This window comes from Trachurus trachurus (assembly GCF_905171665.1).
Source record: "Trachurus trachurus genome assembly, chromosome: 18".
In the NCBI taxonomy this organism is placed as follows: domain Eukaryota; kingdom Metazoa; phylum Chordata; class Actinopteri; order Carangiformes; family Carangidae; genus Trachurus; species Trachurus trachurus.
Window position 1 is genome coordinate 9,796,411 of NC_139909.1, and position 17,080 is coordinate 9,813,490.

General features: G+C 43.4%; 1 protein-coding gene across 2 annotated transcripts; it reads left to right on the forward strand.

Annotated features, from left to right (window-relative positions):
- Positions 1 to 115: 115 nt before the first annotated feature.
- Positions 116 to 14,351, forward strand: cd99l2 (CD99 molecule-like 2). Of its 2 annotated transcripts, XR_014596197.1 has the most exons (11): positions 116 to 243; positions 4,807 to 4,863; positions 5,148 to 5,189; positions 5,291 to 5,419; positions 6,937 to 7,017; positions 8,098 to 8,166; positions 8,300 to 8,356; positions 9,284 to 9,403; positions 9,511 to 9,576; positions 10,632 to 13,898; positions 14,128 to 14,178. XR_014596197.1 is itself a non-coding variant. In XM_083992845.1 (10 exons), exons 1-10 carry the CDS (start codon positions 144 to 146, stop codon positions 10,691 to 10,693), a joined length of 783 nt encoding a protein of 260 aa, XP_083848971.1. In that variant the 5' UTR covers positions 116 to 143; the 3' UTR covers positions 10,694 to 14,351. The 2 variants fall into 2 exon arrangements, 1 of the variants encoding a protein (XP_083848971.1); XM_083992845.1 differs by having other exon boundaries at positions 10,632 to 14,351.
- The last annotated feature ends 2,729 nt before the right edge of the window (positions 14,352 to 17,080 follow it).

Here is a 17,080-nt window from a genome sequence, read left to right on the forward strand (position 1 = left end):
CCCTCCTCCTCCCTCCCAGACAGCAGCCAGACTAACGGGACCTGACCGGCCTCTGCTCCCCTCTCCTCACCTCGCTGCGGCCGCTCTCACTCTCACTGCGTGTGTTGCAGACTGACTGTAGTGGACTTTTATTTGCGTGGGTCATGGCTTCTTCTCTCTCTCCTCTTTCTTCTCCTTCCTCTCCACGGCGGCCTGCTGCGTGGACCGTGAGCCTGCTGCTGCTGCTGCTGCTGCCGCTGGAAGGTAGGTAGCTGAGTGCGGCTTTGTCACATCCACACGCTCTCTGCTGCTGCTGCTGCTGCTGCTGCTGCCTTTTGTGCACCACTTTTGATTTTTTTTTGTGTGTGTGTGTGTGAAGGCCCTGCACTGTGGGCCTGGAAAACACGCAGCCTCCACACCCCACACCCCACACTACACCTATAATAATCACCTCCATAGCCACGTGGTCGCATTTTACCACACCGCTCATTCCATCAATTCATTAATTAATTAATTCATCATCCATCACCGAGGCTCCATTTGCTCCAGATGTGCTGCTCATCCATGTTAAACAGCTGCAGCAGACTCCTCCGTGATATATTTTAAATAATAATATAGGTCGATAGCCTATATTATTAAATCGATGTATTGGTTATTAGACAGTTGTTATATAGGTGGTGGCTGAGTGAGGGATGAGATGAGGTGGCACCACCCACACTGACCTGTCTGGCTGCAGCTGCACATGATGTCACTCTGGCTGAGGGTGGATGGGAAAGTTAAAGCTGCTGTTAACACGTGTATATAGATCAGTGTGTGTGTGTGTGTGTGTGTCTGCACCTCACCCTTTATAACACACACACACACACACTGAAGACTGGCAATTACCACGTGGAGTAATGACCTCAGCAACTCTGCATTGATCTACTTCTCTTTTTTTATGATCTTATCTCTACATTAAATATTATTATTATTATATCATTACATACAGTATATTATATTATATTATATTATATTATATTATATCAAAAATAAGAGACCACTTTCACAAATGTTTCTTAAAAGCATCTCTACATGTATGACAGTCGTTCTTTTCTTTTCTTTTTTAAACACAAACACAACTCATTCTACTTAAAGCAGATATCAGTGGAATGTTTTTGTTAATATAAGTCCTAAATAGTCCTATTTTCCGTCAGCAATCACTTACATGAAGTATTTCAGCCTAAACACGAGTCTCTCCGTCACTCTGCTCTGCTGTAACCCGAGGAGAAAATTTTCCTTGTGGGATACAAGTGTTATCCAATGAGGAGAGAGAACGGCATGAAGGGCTGTGTGTGCAGCCAAGGGATGCGCGTGAATGTGGTGACGTAGCACGAGGACCAATTGATGCCTGACAAGGGCGGGGGCTGCTAACTCATGGTGCGTTCAAAGAAACTCGTACTTTGTGTTTTTCCTTCCTGTGAAGTCATACCAGTTCGATCTGGTACGAGTTCACGGGTCAGAAGTTACGAGTGGCCGTTATAGGGAACTTTCACAGACAACAGGATGGTAAAAACACGAGCTACGGGTTACCTGGAACGCTACCAAGTCGTAGTTGTGACTTGAAGCTGTAACTTACGGTTTCAAAAGCCTGCCTTGAACGCAGCATTAGCCGAAACGGCCGTGAAGCTGATATCTGCTTTAATGAGACACTGATGAGGTCATCACCTGAACCACATCTGGCCACATCTGGTTTTATAGGAAGATTATAAAAACCACTGCTGGGATTAAACATCGACATTATTATCCCACACAAACTGATTTATAAACTCTTCCTGAGTTAAAATATTCTTGCTGTATAAATAGGAACATGTTTTCTTTGCATTATTTTTATTATTCAAGGTTATTTTTTGTTATTTAGACTACAGTAGTTTAGTCATTTTCAGCCAATAAAAGCTCTAATGACAATATTTTTATTTCAATTTTGGGAGAAATGTTGTCGTTAGTTGATCAAACACATAAATATAGAAATCAGATGAATACGTTGCAGTAACATCAGATCAGATAGAAACATAGTAAATGCACTTTGTGACTCTGCAGCAGCACTCATCAATCAGCAAATAGTAAAACCAGAGAAACTGATCATTTTGGGAGTGGTCTCTTCATTTTTTTCCAGAGCTGTATATATTATATACTGTATATACAGTGTTTCCTTCAGTACTTGTGTGAAATGCTGCAGTCATGAATATGAAAATCTGTTTCCTGTCATGGTCACAGTTGGCGAGTGCAGAGCTGTGATGCAGATCTTATTATGCAAATGAAGTAAATGTGAATTAATTTTGGCTCTCGAAGCCAAGAGGACGATTTCATATTTACATATAGGTCATTTAATTATGTCTATGTGTGTGTGTGGTTGTGTGTGTGTGTGGTTGTGTGAGTGAATCTAAGGTGAAGAGATAAGGTAGAAATCTCAGGTTTCAGGGCGAAGCTGTCCTCAACAAACCTTTTGATTTGAAGCTGTGGTTAACGCAGCTAATGTAGTTAATGTAGTTGATGCAGCTGAGTGACGGCTCAGCATCGACCTGCTGCTGACTGATGAGTGTTGCTGCAGAGTCACAAAGTGCATTAACTATATTTCTATCTGCAACGTATTCAACTGATTTCTATATTTGCTTCACACGTTATGAGTTTACGCACAAAACACAAGATCAGCGTCAAATATAAAACAGTTACACATTAAACTACAACTCACTCAACCTCCAACCAGCTAACATAACGCAATAATATCCATCCAGCCCAGTGAAATTACTTTTACTTTTGATATTTAACTTAGTTTTTTATTAGAAATGACATTAACTCTGTGGAAGATCAAAAAATCAACCACTGAAATGAAGTCAGATAAAACCTGTTTTTATTTTTATTTGCTTAAATACAAATTTACTGACATAATTAAATGAAAACCAAATGTTAAATGATAATTAATCAACCTTTTGTTTTTAATTATGACCTGCATTTTCAACATTATGATGCATGTGCAAATGAAAAAGCAACGGTCCAATCACAGGCCGATAGCAACAAAAACTAACTAACTAAAGCAGTTTTCTTCGCTGTACTCAAACTGCACCAGAATCCACCCAACGATCTTCTCCGTTTAAAGGGATAGTTCAACATTTTGGCAAATTGGCCCATTGCCATAATCCCTATAGTCATAGCAGTAGGTTCGTTACCTTTAATTGTCGGTGCAAGCTATTTTTAGAACGGCGGAGCAGAGCCGCGAGCTGCTCAGAGCTACGCTACGGAGGCTCATTATGGGATTTGCATGAATTTACCTCTAAAACAACTCTGTTTGACCTCATAAACCGGTTTTTGAGCCATTACTCAAGATTTTAGGACCAAATTTCACACTAATGGTTGATGTTTTCTCTCAGTCTGTGACCTGAAGTAGTCTGAGTGGAGCAGGATGTAATTAAAGTTTCATGATGCTGTTTTAATTCACTGCTTCATTTAATTTCCTTTGAAACAACTTTATCTCATGTAAATCTGTTTTTTATAAAGTCACAGTTGAAGTTGTCAATTTTATTTTAGACTAAAAACAGGTTTAGAAACTCATAATTAAGATTAATAACCAAAGTGACAATACTATTGATTTTAACTCTGATTGATTGAAGGTTTGGTCAAAAATAAGAAATATAATATATGATATGATACAATATATATTATTTATTCCTTTTTATTTGTCCAAATGTTTATTATGGATTCTTTTATTTGCTTTTTTAATTCCACTTTTTTTGTTTTTTGTTGTTTATCAGTTCATTTTAGTGATGCGTCATTTATATCAAAGAGAGGAAGCTGCTGGTGAACCAGACACACACACACACACACACACACACACACACACACACACACACACCCCTACACACACACACACGCGCGGTGAGGTTATCAGGGTTTTGTTTGTCTCTTTGTGTCCCTCTGGTTAAATCATCTGGACTCGGGTCCAGAGGATTAGTTTCCTGGGGCCTCGTCCTCGTCCTCGTCTGGCTGCAGCCGGGACGAGGTCAGCTGATCAGTGGACCGACACACACACACACACACACACACACACACACACACACACACACACACACACACACACACACACACACACACACACACACAAAGATTTTACCAGATCAGACCAGGAGGTTAATCTTTAACATGTCCATTTTTTCTTTCCTCTCTCCTTCCCTCCCTCCTCTCTCCTTTCCTATCTCCTCTTTCCTTTTCTCCCTCCTTTCTCCTATTTCCTTTCCTCCCTCCTTTCTCCTATTTCCTTTCCTCCTCTCTTCTTTCCTATCTCCTCTTTCCTTTCCTATCTCCTTTCCTCCTTCCTCTCTTCTTTCCTATCTCCTCTTTCCTTTTCGCCCTGCTCTCTCCTTTCCTATCTCCTCTCTCCTTTCCTCCCTCCTCTCTCCTTTCCTCCCTCCTCTCTTCTTTCCTATCTCCTTTCCTCCTTCCTCTCTCCTTTCCTATCTCCTCTCTCCTTTCCTCCCTCCTCTCTTCTTTCCTATCTCCTTTCCTCCTTCCTCTCTTCTTTCCTATCTCCTCTTTCCTTTTCTCTCTCCTCTCTTCTTTCCTATGTCCTCTCTCCTTTCTCATTCCCTCACTCCTCTCTCCCTCCTCTCTCCTTCCCTCCTTTCCCCTCTCCTCTCTTCCTTTCCTATCTCCTTCCCTCCCCCCTCTCTCCTATTTCCTTTCCTTCCTCCTCTCTCCTTTTCCCTCCTTTCCTCCCTCCTCTCTCCTTTTCCCTCCTTTCCTCCCTCCTCTCTCCTTTTCCCTCCTTTCCTCCCTCCTCTCTCCTCCTCTCTACAGTTCTGTCTCAGGACCTGGACCTGGCCGATGCTCTGGGCGACGACGACAACCCGCCCTGTAAGTTACCTGGACAACACAACACACACTCACCTGTTCACCTGAGGGGGCGGAGCCAGATGTGTTTGACTGACACCTCGGTGCTCCGCCACATCTGTAACGACCTCACCTGTGCAGATGTGCAGCTGTGGGTTGAGATTCACATCTTATAGAAATCAATGGAAACCAGTGGCGTCTAAAGATGCGTTCAAAGACACTCAGTAAAAAAAAAAAAAAAATCAGAAATATTTGATCTAAACTGTCTTAATTGTTTAAATTAATACATAATGAATCTGTTTCCATAGTAACCCTTGCTCCACGTCCAGCGATACCAGAAGGAGATATAGGTGAGCACACGATGCGTTCACTGTACAGTAACTGTTCATATCCTATAATATATAATAAGATAAAATACAACTCTTTATATTCACATGTGTTTTCTCTGCAGGTCTTGATTTTGACGACACGCCTAAAGTCGTTGAAACCACCACCACCACCACCACCAAGCCTCCGCCCAAGGCCCCACCTAAGGCCCCGGCCGCCCCCAAGGGCACCGTCAAACCCAAACCCAAACCAGGTGAACAGAAATCCAGATGTTCCCGTAAAAAAAAAGTTGATGGAGAAAAACTGTCAAAAAAAAACATTTGCCAAGATGTTTTCATTGATCAAAATGAAAGTTGGAGGTTGGAAGACGATCAGATGCCGTTGTAAACGATGCCAACTAGCGATCCGGCGGCGTTATTCCCATGAAACTAGGAAAAATGTTGGGCGAGTCGACCACTAATAATAATAACAAAGTAACTATAAAGACAAAACGATGTATTTATCGAAAATGGACCCATTAACAAGTGGTAACGTAGATTCATCCACATTAATATGAGACTCTTTTATAACCAAAAGCAAACTCCTTACAAACACTTTAAAATATTATAAATAGTTATTATGATTGGGATGTGCGAAGGAGAGGTATGAAACTCATGAAGAACATAATCAAAAACCAAATTGTTACAAATAAAGGCAAAAAAATAAGGAACAATTAAATTATGAAAAAAAATGAGTAGGAAAATTAACAATCAACTAAGTGATTATACAGTGAATATAAGGAATTAATACATTAAAACTCTTTAAGTCTCATTAAAAACTGAAAAGAATAATCGGCTCCTTATTCCCAGTGTTTCTGTGTGTGAGCAGTTTGAGTACAGTAGGAATTTAGAAACATTAAATCTGTTATTGAGAAAAGAAACAACAGGTTTAAAGCTCAGTGTAAAAGTTGAAGTCGTGGAGTCACAGAGAGGAGAGACCGCAGCAGTGAAACCAGACCGCTGAGTGTGTGTGCTGGCGTCACGTCAGCATGAAGGCCGCAGACTGACAGCAGCAGGTCTGCTCACGGTGCGTTCAGGTGCAGTCTGAACATCTGAGTTGCCATAATCCCTATAGTCATAGCAGTAGGTTTGTTACCTTTAATTGTCGGTGCAAGCTATTTTTAGAACGGCGGAGCAGAGCCACGAGCTGCTCAGAGCTACGCTACGGAGGCTAATGGGATTTCTTGGTTTCCCTCATCAAACTCATCAAATACACAATCCAACAACTCCACAACGCTCTGGTGGACAAGTTGTGACCTGCACATTCACCACGCTATGAGATAATAACACAACGTTACCAGACAGAGTTGTTTTAGAGGGAAATTCATGCAAAACCGCTGATGCGCGTTGCCTTCAGGGACAGTTTTTCATCAACAGTCTCTGCATTTCCCTCTAAAACAACCCTGTCTGGTAACGTTGTGTTATTATCTCATAGTGTGGTGAATGTGCAGGTCACAACTTGTCCACCAGAGCGTTGTGGAGTTGTTGGATTGTGTATTTGATGAGTTTGATGAGGGAAACCAAGAAATCCCATTAGCCTCTGTAGCGTAGCTCTGAGCAGCTCACGGCTCTGCTCCGCCGTTCTAAAAATAGCTTGGATCGACAATTAAAGGTAACGAACCTACTGCTATGACTATAGGGATTATGGCAATGGGCCAATTTGCCAAAATGTTGAACTATCCCTTTAAAGTGACGCCCTGACTGTGTGTGTGTGTGTGTCCTCTAACCACAGCTGCTGATGAGTTCGATCTGTCCGACGCTCTGGACCCGAAGAACGACATCGGAGGAAAAGACAAGAACAAGGGACAGGGAGGTGGGTGGAGCTTAGTGACACACACACACACACACACACACACACACACACACACACACACACACACACACACACACACTGGGTCTCATTCATGAAACGTGAGTAAATCTGTGTGTAGATTTGCACATAAAAGCTCAATCTACTAAAACTCTACTCCGGATTCATGAACGGTGCGGGAAACTCAGATTTGATCGTAAACACGTGTGTAACTTCATGAATGCCCACCCATCGTAAACTAACAACACGCCCCCGGTGATCAGCAATTAGCATAGATCTCCATACATGAATAGCCATATAAGGAGATCCTGACCACCATATTAGGAGGTAGGTGCAACCTGTTCACCTGCAGCAATCAAGGAAAGAGGGAGGGAAAGAGGGAGAGAGAAAAAAAAAGAGAGAGATTGCGGATCGAAGTCATTTTGGGTGAAGTGGAGTCCAGAAAAAATATTTAATTATTTTCTGTTAGTAGTGGTGTGACTGGGACAGGTAATCAAAGGCTGTAAGGAAGAAACAGATTTAGTGAATTAAGTGTCTTTGGTTTATTAAAGAACCGTTTAAGAAGTAAAGCCAGAATAGTTCGATATGAAACATGAAAAAAAAAAAAACACACACAACTACAGAGCTACAGCAGCTAGCGTGTACTGTAGCAACACAAAAAAGTTTTTTCCGGATTTATATCAGATTATTATCATCGTAAAATGGAGCCTTGACGTGTTTGTGCGTGTCCGATCCCTAAAACGTCTCTCTCTCCAAATATTTCTAATTGTTTGTCATGTTTAAATTACGTGTTTCAAAGGCGTCGGCGTATTTTGAACATGAGAGAGAGTAATACGGATTAAAATTGTAATTTTCAACAGTGACAAGCAGTATTTATTTGCATTCCTACATTTACACAAGCGCTACACACAGTCCGGAGCAGGTGTAGATTTTCTGAGTAGCTACGAAAAAATCTGCACTACTAAAAGATTGATGAATGCAGAAATCCACGTAAATTTGCGCTGCTCAGGGTTTACACGCAAATCCGTGCTGCTCACATTTCATGAATGAGACCCACTGACTCGGTCTCTGTCCTCGCTGCAGGTGCGTTCTCCGACAGCGACCTGGCCGACGTCGGTAAAGACGCCAACTACAAACCAGACAAGGGCAGAGGTACGTACATGTATGACATCATCAGGGTCACGTGTGTTGTATGTTGGATTTCTGCACGGACACTGATGTGTGTGTGTGTGTGTGTGTGTGTGTGTGTGTGTGTGTGTGTGTGTGTGTGTGTGTGTGTCGACAGGTGGAGCTGCAGGTGGAGACAGCGACCAGATCGACCAGTACGACGACCGTAGTGGAGGTGGGTGTCCGTCCTTGTTACCGTGGTGACGGTTCAAGCTGAGAGAGGAAAGGAAAGAGGAGACAGGAAAGGAGAGAGAGGAAAGGAAGGATAGAGGAAAGAAAAGATGAAATGAGATGGGAGAGGAGAGAAGAAAGGGGAGTAGAGAGGGAAGGAGGGAGGAAAGGAGAGAGGAGAGGAAAGAGCAAAGGAGAGGAGCGAGGAATGGAAAGAGTAGAGGAAAGAAGAGTGGGGAGGGGAAAGAGGGGAGGAGAAAGGAAAGGAGGGAGGAGAGGAGAGAGGACAAAGGAAAGTAGAGAGGAGAAAGGAAAGGAGAGATGAAACGAGATAGGAGAGAGGAGAGGAGAAGAGAGAGGAGAAAGGAAAGGAGAAGAGAGAGGAAAAAGGAAAGGAGAGAGGAGAAAGGAAAGGAGAAGAGAGAGGAAAAAGGAAAGGAGAGAGGAGAAAGGAAATGAGAAAGGAAAGGAGAGAGGAGGAAGGAAAGGAGAAACGAAAGGAGGGAGGAGGATAGAAAGGAGAGAGGATAGGAGACCGGAGAAATGAAAGGAGAGGGGAGAGGAGAGGAGAAAGGAGAAAAGAAAGGAGAGGAGAAAGGAAAGGAAAGGAAAGGAGAGAGGAAAGGAAAGGAAAGGAGAGGAGCGAGGAGAAAGGAAAGGAAAGGAAAGGAAAGGAAAGGAGAAAGGGGAGAGTAGAGGAGAAAGGAAAGGAGCGAGGATAGAGGAAATGAGAGAGGAGAAAGGAAAGAAAAGGAAAGGAGGAGAGAGGAAAGGAAAGGAGAGGAGCGAGGAGAAAGGAGAAAGGAAAGGAGAGAGGAGAGGAGAAAGGAAAGGAGAGAGGAGAGGAGAAAGGAGAGGAGATGAGAGAGATTAACCTCCTGATCTGGTTAAGTGCGTGAGTGTATATATTATGTTGTGTGTGTTTCCACAGAAACCACAGCAGAGATCGGCACCATCGCCGGGATTGTCAGTGCGGTTGCCATGGCGCTGGTCGGGGCGATCAGCAGCTACATCTCCTACCAGAAGAAGAAGTTGTGCTTCGGTCTCCAGCGTAAGGACACTGTGATCAGATGAGATCAGTGATCAATGATCAATAATCAATAATCAATGCTCTGATGGATGGTCTCATCATGTGTCTGTGCTGTGTCGTTGTGACAGAGAGTCTGAACACCGACATGGTGAAGGCTGAAAACCCTGAAGCCGTGGTGGCCACAGAACCACAAGGTGAACACCACCTCCTCTCCTCTCTCCTCCTTCCTTTCCTCTGTCCTCTCCTTTCCTTTCCTCTCTCCTCTCTCCTTTCCTCTCCTCTCTCCTCTCCTTTCCTCTCTCCTCTCCTCCTTCCTTTCCTCTCTCCTCTCTCATTTCCTTTCTCCTCTCCTCCTTCCTTTCCTCTCTCCTCTCCTTTCCTTTCTCCTCTCTCATTTCCTTTCTTTTCTTCTCTCCTCTCTCGTTTCCCTTTCCTCTCCTCTCCTCCTTCCTCTCTCCTCTCCTCTCCTCCTTCCTTTCCTTTCTCCTCATTTTCTCTCTCCTTTCATTTCTCCTCTCCTCTTTCCTTTCCTTTCTCCTCTCACATTTCCTCTCTCCTCACCTTTCTCATCTCTCGTTTCCCTTCTCCTCTCTCCTTTCCTTTCTCCCATTTCCTCTCTGCTCTCCTTTCTTCTTTCATTTCTCCTCTCCTCTCTCCTGTCCTTTCTCTTCTTTCCTCTCCACTCTCCTTTCCCTTCTCTCTCCTCCTCTTTCCTCTCCTCTCTCCTTTCCTTTCTCCTCTCTCCTTTCCTATCTCTTCTCTCATTTCGTCTCCTTTCTCGTTTTTTCTCCTCTCCTCTCTCCTCTCTCACCTTTCTCCTCTCTCCTTTCCTTTCTCCTCCCCTCTTTCCTGTCATTTCTCCCTTTTCCCCTCTCTTTTCCTTTCTCCTCTCTCCTAGCTCCTTTCCTTTCTCCTCTCCTCTCTACTGTCCTTTCTCTTCTTTCCTCTCCTCTCTCCTTCCCTATCTCCTCTCTCATTTCCTCACTCCTTTCTCATATTATTCTCCTCTCTCCTGTCTCGTTTCCCTTCTCCTCTCTTTTCTCCCCTCCCCTCTCCTGTCCTTACTCCTTTTTCCTCTCCGCTCTCCTTTCCCTTCTCTCCCCTCTTTTCTTTCCTCTCCTCTCTTCTTTCCTTTCACTTCTCCTCTCTCCTCTTATCTCACACACACACAAATATAAAGTAGAATATATACAGTAGATTAATTGTTTGCAAATTTTCATGTCTGTCTTTTTTGTGTGTGTGTCTTCAGTCCAACAGACTCTGCTGGAGCCGCCCAACGCTGAACCTCCCACTGAGGAGAACGCTGTGTAACACACACACAGACACACACACATACACACACACATACACACACACATAACACACACACAGACACACACACACACACACACACGGCCATGCTGCAGTCTGTTGTGTAGCATGTCTACACTGAATGTGAACATAATTTTTTACTGTGAACAGTGAACACATCGTCTCTCTACGTGTGTGTGCGTGTGATGGTACTACTTTATTTTTTAGTTTAGTCTCTGACACAACAACTGGAAATACAACAACAAAACTGTAAGTGTGTGTGTCGCCGCTGCTCGGAGTCTCATGGTTTTCCAGTTGATGGCCCAATCAGAGAGCATTGTGGGAAATCCTAAACCTCATGCGACGCCGAGAAACTGCAACATACACGCACACACACACACACACCTCAACTGTTTGTTACTGTTTTTCTTTTCTTGGACTAATGATGAAGAAGGTTGTGACTCCCTGAGCGTGTCACTTCCTGTCGACATGGGGCTGATTATCAGTTATTGATCGTTATTTATTTATTAATTTATGTATTTCTCTGAAGTGGATCGACAGGTTCCTGTGCCAACATGTGTAGCAAAAACAAAAATGACAAAGATAATGTAGACGGACACACACACATCATTACACGGCAGCCTGTTATTTATCACTCGACCCAGGCGCGTTATCACAGAACCGCGGTTACGTCATATAACCACCGCACTAATACATATTCCTGATATTGATTAGATCGATGTGTTTGTTCAGTGGATGATTCTGATGATTATGATGATGATGAAGAAGCGTCACTATCGGCTTTCCACACCGCTGTTTTTAAAAGCCACGTGACTTGTGTTGCGACATCATCGCGTCGTCTCTTCCTCCTCCTCCTCGTGAACAAAAAGTTGCCTTATTCAGATTGAGACGTTTGGCAAGTTTAAGGCATCCCAACGTTTGTGTCTGCAGCTTTTTATACTGTAAATATCCTGATGATGCTTTTTTTGTTTGTTTTTTTTGTCAACTGACCTTTAATTAAAAAGGAAGCGGTGCCGATCCGTCAGCTTCTTCAGAAGAAGTTCAAGCTCAGAGCACCTAAATACGAAAGGTCAAATACTGAATTGCCACTTTTATGTAGGATTAAAAACGATGCTAGTCGAGTTAGCTCTTCTGTAGCCTTTTAGCTTAAACATGCACAGTGTCTACGTTTTCTCTCTCTCTCTCTCTCTCTCTCCGTCTCCGGCCGTTAGAACCGGGTCGACCGTCCTCGGTGTCGACCCGTCACAGCACCTTGTAGCCCGGAGAGGAACCCGAGTGGAAGTTTGGTTTGGAAGATGCTGCAGCTGCTGCAGACGAGCTGATGTTTGTTTGTTTGTTTGTACTTGTCTTTTATTGTGTTAGCATTGAGGTGCCAGCGTGTGCACAGCTGGGCAAGATCTTCATCCCATGGTGGCCGTCACAAACATGTGACTCCTGATTGGACTCAAGGAGTGTTCAAGGCTCCGAATGGTGCCGTTTTTTCCCCCAGAAGCTTGAACCCAAAACCCTAAGGTTGAATCTAGATCAACTGGACTTGGTTGTAAAGATTCTTGAAGATGTTTCACCTCTGATCCAAGAGGCTTCGAAGACTTTTGGATCTGAGGTGAAACATCTACAACCAAGACCAATCGACCTAGATTCAACGTCCTGAGAGATCTTTGACCTGGACAAGAACCTTCAAAAAGATCTCCCATGATTTTCTGGTGCAATCGAAGACTGAGGCTTTGAAGACACCAGGCTTAAGTTTGTATATAAACATTAAAAGATTAAAGATTTGCTCAATCAGAATCATAACGATGCACAATATTAAAAGTTTAGTACAATGACATGACAATCCCCAATCCTTAAAGTGGGACAAAATCTGCTTCCTGCGTGAAGCTCATACCTAAAGGACGAATTGCTGAAAATGTTCAGTTGTAAAAATGAGACAATCCTGGTAAATTTGAGTCGTCCGCCATCAGATTCATGTGTGTTACTTTGATCCAAACAGTTGTGTGGCGGTAAAATCTTTGTTTTAATCTAGACAAACAGTTTGTCCAACGAAGACGAGTTGCGGCATGTGGCTGAACGCTATTGGGCTGTGTTGAAACCCAACACTTTGTTTTCATTGCCGACATGCAATCAATCATTGGAAAGATTGGGCCTTGAAAAGAAAGATCCATCCACGTAGGAGCCTTTGAAACTGCAAAGTCTATTATAGTTGCATCAATGGATCGAGACACAGCCAATCACAGCCTAGAGATGCCGTGATGTGACGATGCCTCTGGAGCAAACGGAGGCCTGTGATTGGCCACCATGGGATGAGATAAGATAAAGATGTAGATGAGTGTAGAGGTTGGTGTGACGCTGACAGGACGAAGTCAGAACGAGGTCGCCGACCCTCGCGGAGAAGATTTCCAGTAGCTGTGTAGGTGACGTTAGCAGCTGTAGTTGTAGGATATTTGAATAGAAGCTGTGATGATTGTACATATTACTGTGTTTGTACTGTAGCACCGTGTATTATTATTATTATTAGACTATACTCTTCAGTGTGTGTGTGTGTGTGTGTGTGTGTTTACACTCTTTGCCTGCTCTTTTTACACTTTGTACCCGACTTAACTTTTTCCTAATAACGTAGCTGAACTTTTTGTATCTGCGCTCACGGCGATTCGTCGTTTTTCTTAGAGACTCCTGTGTGTTCCTCAACCAGAGAGGCTTTTATTTTGGAGACCAGGCCGGCGGCCCGAACCACTTAACTGTTTCCTTTAGAGTCTGATAGCGGCGGGTTGTAATTGATCGATCACTCTGGATCCACACATGGTGGAGGGATTCTGGGAACCGGCTCCTGGTCTGAGTGCGAAACAGTTTCTAAATGACTCATGTCAAGATGCTGAGAGAGTTGTCGTTGTCTGTGTTGTACTGTCGACGGCGTTGTGTTGGCGGCCCGTAAAGAGAGTGTGTTACATGACGATACACCACTGCCTGGTCTCCTCACGTTGCCTTGCTTAAAGCAGCTGCTTGTTGTACCCACAATCCCTCAGTGCTGCGCCTTTAGTCCTTGAACGGCGGAGCGGCTCGTCAGTCGTCCGAACCCAACACAAAGACGGCACTGTGTGTCCGAAACCGCACACTTCCTGTTGTCGAGCAGGAAGAATTCACTGTGACATAACAGGAAACATCATGAGCTTTAAAGACAAAAACACGACACAGGTCCTGAGTCTGGACTGTGGTGTCTCCACCCTGAAGCCTCCAAAGACCCCGATGATACAGACATATAGACCTTAGAAGAGCTCAGCAGATCGATCTTCTCCTTGAAACCCATTGGTATGAAGTGGTTTTACTGTAACTCCTTCAAATCCAGATCAGGTTTCCATCAACAAAAGCTGAAGTTGAACCTTCTTGAAGGTCTTTGAGAAAGTTGAGTTGGTTGTAGGTTCTTGAAGATGAGATCCAAGATGGTGTCTCCATCCTGAAGCCTCCAAAGACCCCGATGCTCCAGATATATACCTTAGATAGAAGATCTCAGCAGATCGATCTTCTCATTGAAACCCATTGGTATGAAGTGGTTTTACTGTAACTCCTTCAAATCCAGATCAGGTTTCCATCAACAAAAGCTGACGTTGAACCTTCTTGAAGGTCTTTGAGAAAGTTGACTTGGTTGTAGGTTCTTGAAGTTGAGATCCAAGATGGTGTCTCCATCCTGAAGCCTCCAAAGACCCCGATGCTCCAGATATAGACCTTAGAAGATCAGCAAATCGATCTTCTCATTGAAACCCATTGGTAAGAAGTGGTTTTACTGTAACTCCTTCAAATCCAGATCAGGTTTCCATCAACAAAAGCTTCTTGAAGGTCTTTGAGAAAGTCGAGTTGGTTGTAGGTTCTTTAAGTTCAGATCCAAGAGGCGTCTTCAGTTCTGTCCTGAAGAATCGTCTCAGCACTGCAGAACCTCTTGAAGGTTTGTGCGATGGTTTCATCTTCTCCTCATGGACTTAGTCTGGAAGCCAACCCAGACTGTATTTGGGTCTGTAGGCACCTTCAAGTTTGCATCTATAGGAGCCGTTTATTTGGAGAGGAACCAGGGTGGTCTTCTTAAAGTAGCTCTGCCTTGTGTTGAACCTTGTCACCTTGTCTTGGACACCCCCAACCCCCCAACCCTTTTGCCCTATCAGCTGTTAAATAGTAAAGTGGCTCTTCTCTCTTTGCCTTAGACCTGCACCGTCCACCACAGGGACACGCTGCAGTATTCATCAAACACACCCCGAGCTAATACCTGAGCACCAGCACCGCCTACCACCACCACTCCCACCTTGTTGGGTGGGGAGGTCACAGGTGTAGGTGCTGCTTCTCCCGAGAGCTTAAAAAACTGAAAATAAAAAACGTCACACGAAGCAAACACAACGCAAACTTTCCCGTTTAGTGAATGTATGAATTAAAAACACCTTTGTCTTCGTCTTCATCAGCAGTTAAAACAGACGCACCAAAGATGAAGCTGATTGATTTTTTGCCTTTTTGTGTCAGTTTGTAAAAACAAAAAATAAAAAGGACTGAACCTGAATGTAACACACGACCTCGCACCCACCCGAGGAGGTCACATTTCACAAATAACTCATTCACTACTTATGGTACACGGTTACTCACGGTTCTTATTGGCTCTTGTGATGATGATAATAATGATGATGCTGCTGTGACACCTGGAAACACCTGTGGACCAGCGGAGGTCCAAAGTTTAGGAGGTTAATGGAGTGGGAGTCTAGCAGCAGCAGAAGCAGCAGCAACACGAGTCATTGTATCTGGAGGTGTTTACAACATAACTGGAGCTCGTCAGGACGTCAGGAGGGTCAGAGAACGACTGGAGGTGGAATCAATAAGATCAATATTCAGTATTTATGGTTGATTATTTATAGTATTGAATGCGAGGTAAATAGAAACTCCTGCCAGCACTTGAAACCAGCACCACCGCTTATTGTAAAAAAATATACAGTATATATGAAAGGCATATGAAGGAGTTATTATTACTGTTGTAAATATTATGTTTGACATGCACAGATAACACACTGACTAGAGATTAAGTTATCCAGGTAACTATAACCTGACTAACTGCAGTTTTAGGTTGGTGTGAAGTCATCTTAAATAATTGTATGCTCTTGTTTTGAAAAACCCAGGATTGGTTGATCGTTGATTTTGTGATCAGACTCTTCTGATTGGTCGACTGTGGCCGTTTGCTCAGGCAAAAACATCAACATAAACAGGTGCAGATCAAGGAGAAGTCAGGCTTAAGAGTCGAGTTTGAGTTAGGCTCAAGTCAAGTTTCCATCCAACTTGAAATCAAGGCTTCAAGGCTTAAAATCAAGTAGAAGTCTGGCGAAAAAATCAAGTTTAAGTCAAGCTTAAAGTCAAGTTTAGGTCAGGCTCAAGTCAAGTTTCCATCAAGCTTAAAATCAAGTTTAAGTCGGGCCAAAAAGACGAGTTTAAGTCAGGCTTAAGTCAAGTTTCCATCAAACTTAAAATCAAGTTGAAGTCAGGCTTAAGGTCAAGTTTAAGTAAATCCGGACTTTAACTTTGTTAATCTGTGTCAGCCTGATAAACCTGGGTTTCGCTCTATAACCTGAACCTGCAGTGAAGATCACGCCCAGTCACATGACCTCCTGACCTCCTATAATGAGCCCCCCCCCCCCCCCCCCTCCTCCTCCTCCTCCTGTCACGTACAACACACACACACAGCCCTCCGCTCTCTCATACATACAAACACACACTATAGATGCATGCTTTCCTCCGCACACCGACCGGTGTGAACAGTCTCCATAGCTTTGAAGTGTAATAGTGAGCTCTGCTTTTTTCTCTCTTATCCCACTATGATAAAAAAAAAAACTCTGCTGACGTGTTACAGGTTTGTGTTATCGTGATATGAAACCAATAAAGAAACTGTTTGAAAAAGAAAACAACGCAGAGACTCGAGTCTGAATGGATCTGATTGTTGGTGTTTTAATTAATTCATTAATTAATTAGACATGATTGTTTATTTACATTAAAAGACACTTGATGCTCCCACAGTGAACGACAAAGTGGTTGTTTTTTTTGGCAGTGACGGCAAACAAACCTCACGCTGAGGAAGTGAAACCAGTGACGTAAACACAGTGAACAGGAAATACAGAAAACAGAGAGAGAGGGAGAGGGAGAGGGAGAGAGATCCACGTGATGTTTTATATAATATTAGACATATGAAAGTGACAGATTCAGACCGTCAAGAGTTTCATATGTCATAAAAATCTAAGGAACCAATCAGGTCAACTTGTGGGGACAGGGGGCTAAAACAAAACCTGAGACCCTGTTAGAACAGAGAGCCAGATTATCAATAATCAACATATAAAACAAATAAAATATGCTCACTATGGTAACTGTTGTCGTGGG

Coding starts and splice junctions, on each gene's coding strand:
- cd99l2 (XM_083992845.1), top strand. CDS start 144: ATGGCTTCTTCTCTCTCTCCTCTTTCTTCTCCTTCCTCTCCACGGCGG. Junction 5,190..5,290: donor GATACCAGAAGGAGATATAG/GTGAGCACACGA, acceptor TTTTCTCTGCAG/GTCTTGATTTTGACGACACG. Junction 5,420..6,936: donor CAAACCCAAACCCAAACCAG/GTGAACAGAAAT, acceptor CTCTAACCACAG/CTGCTGATGAGTTCGATCTG.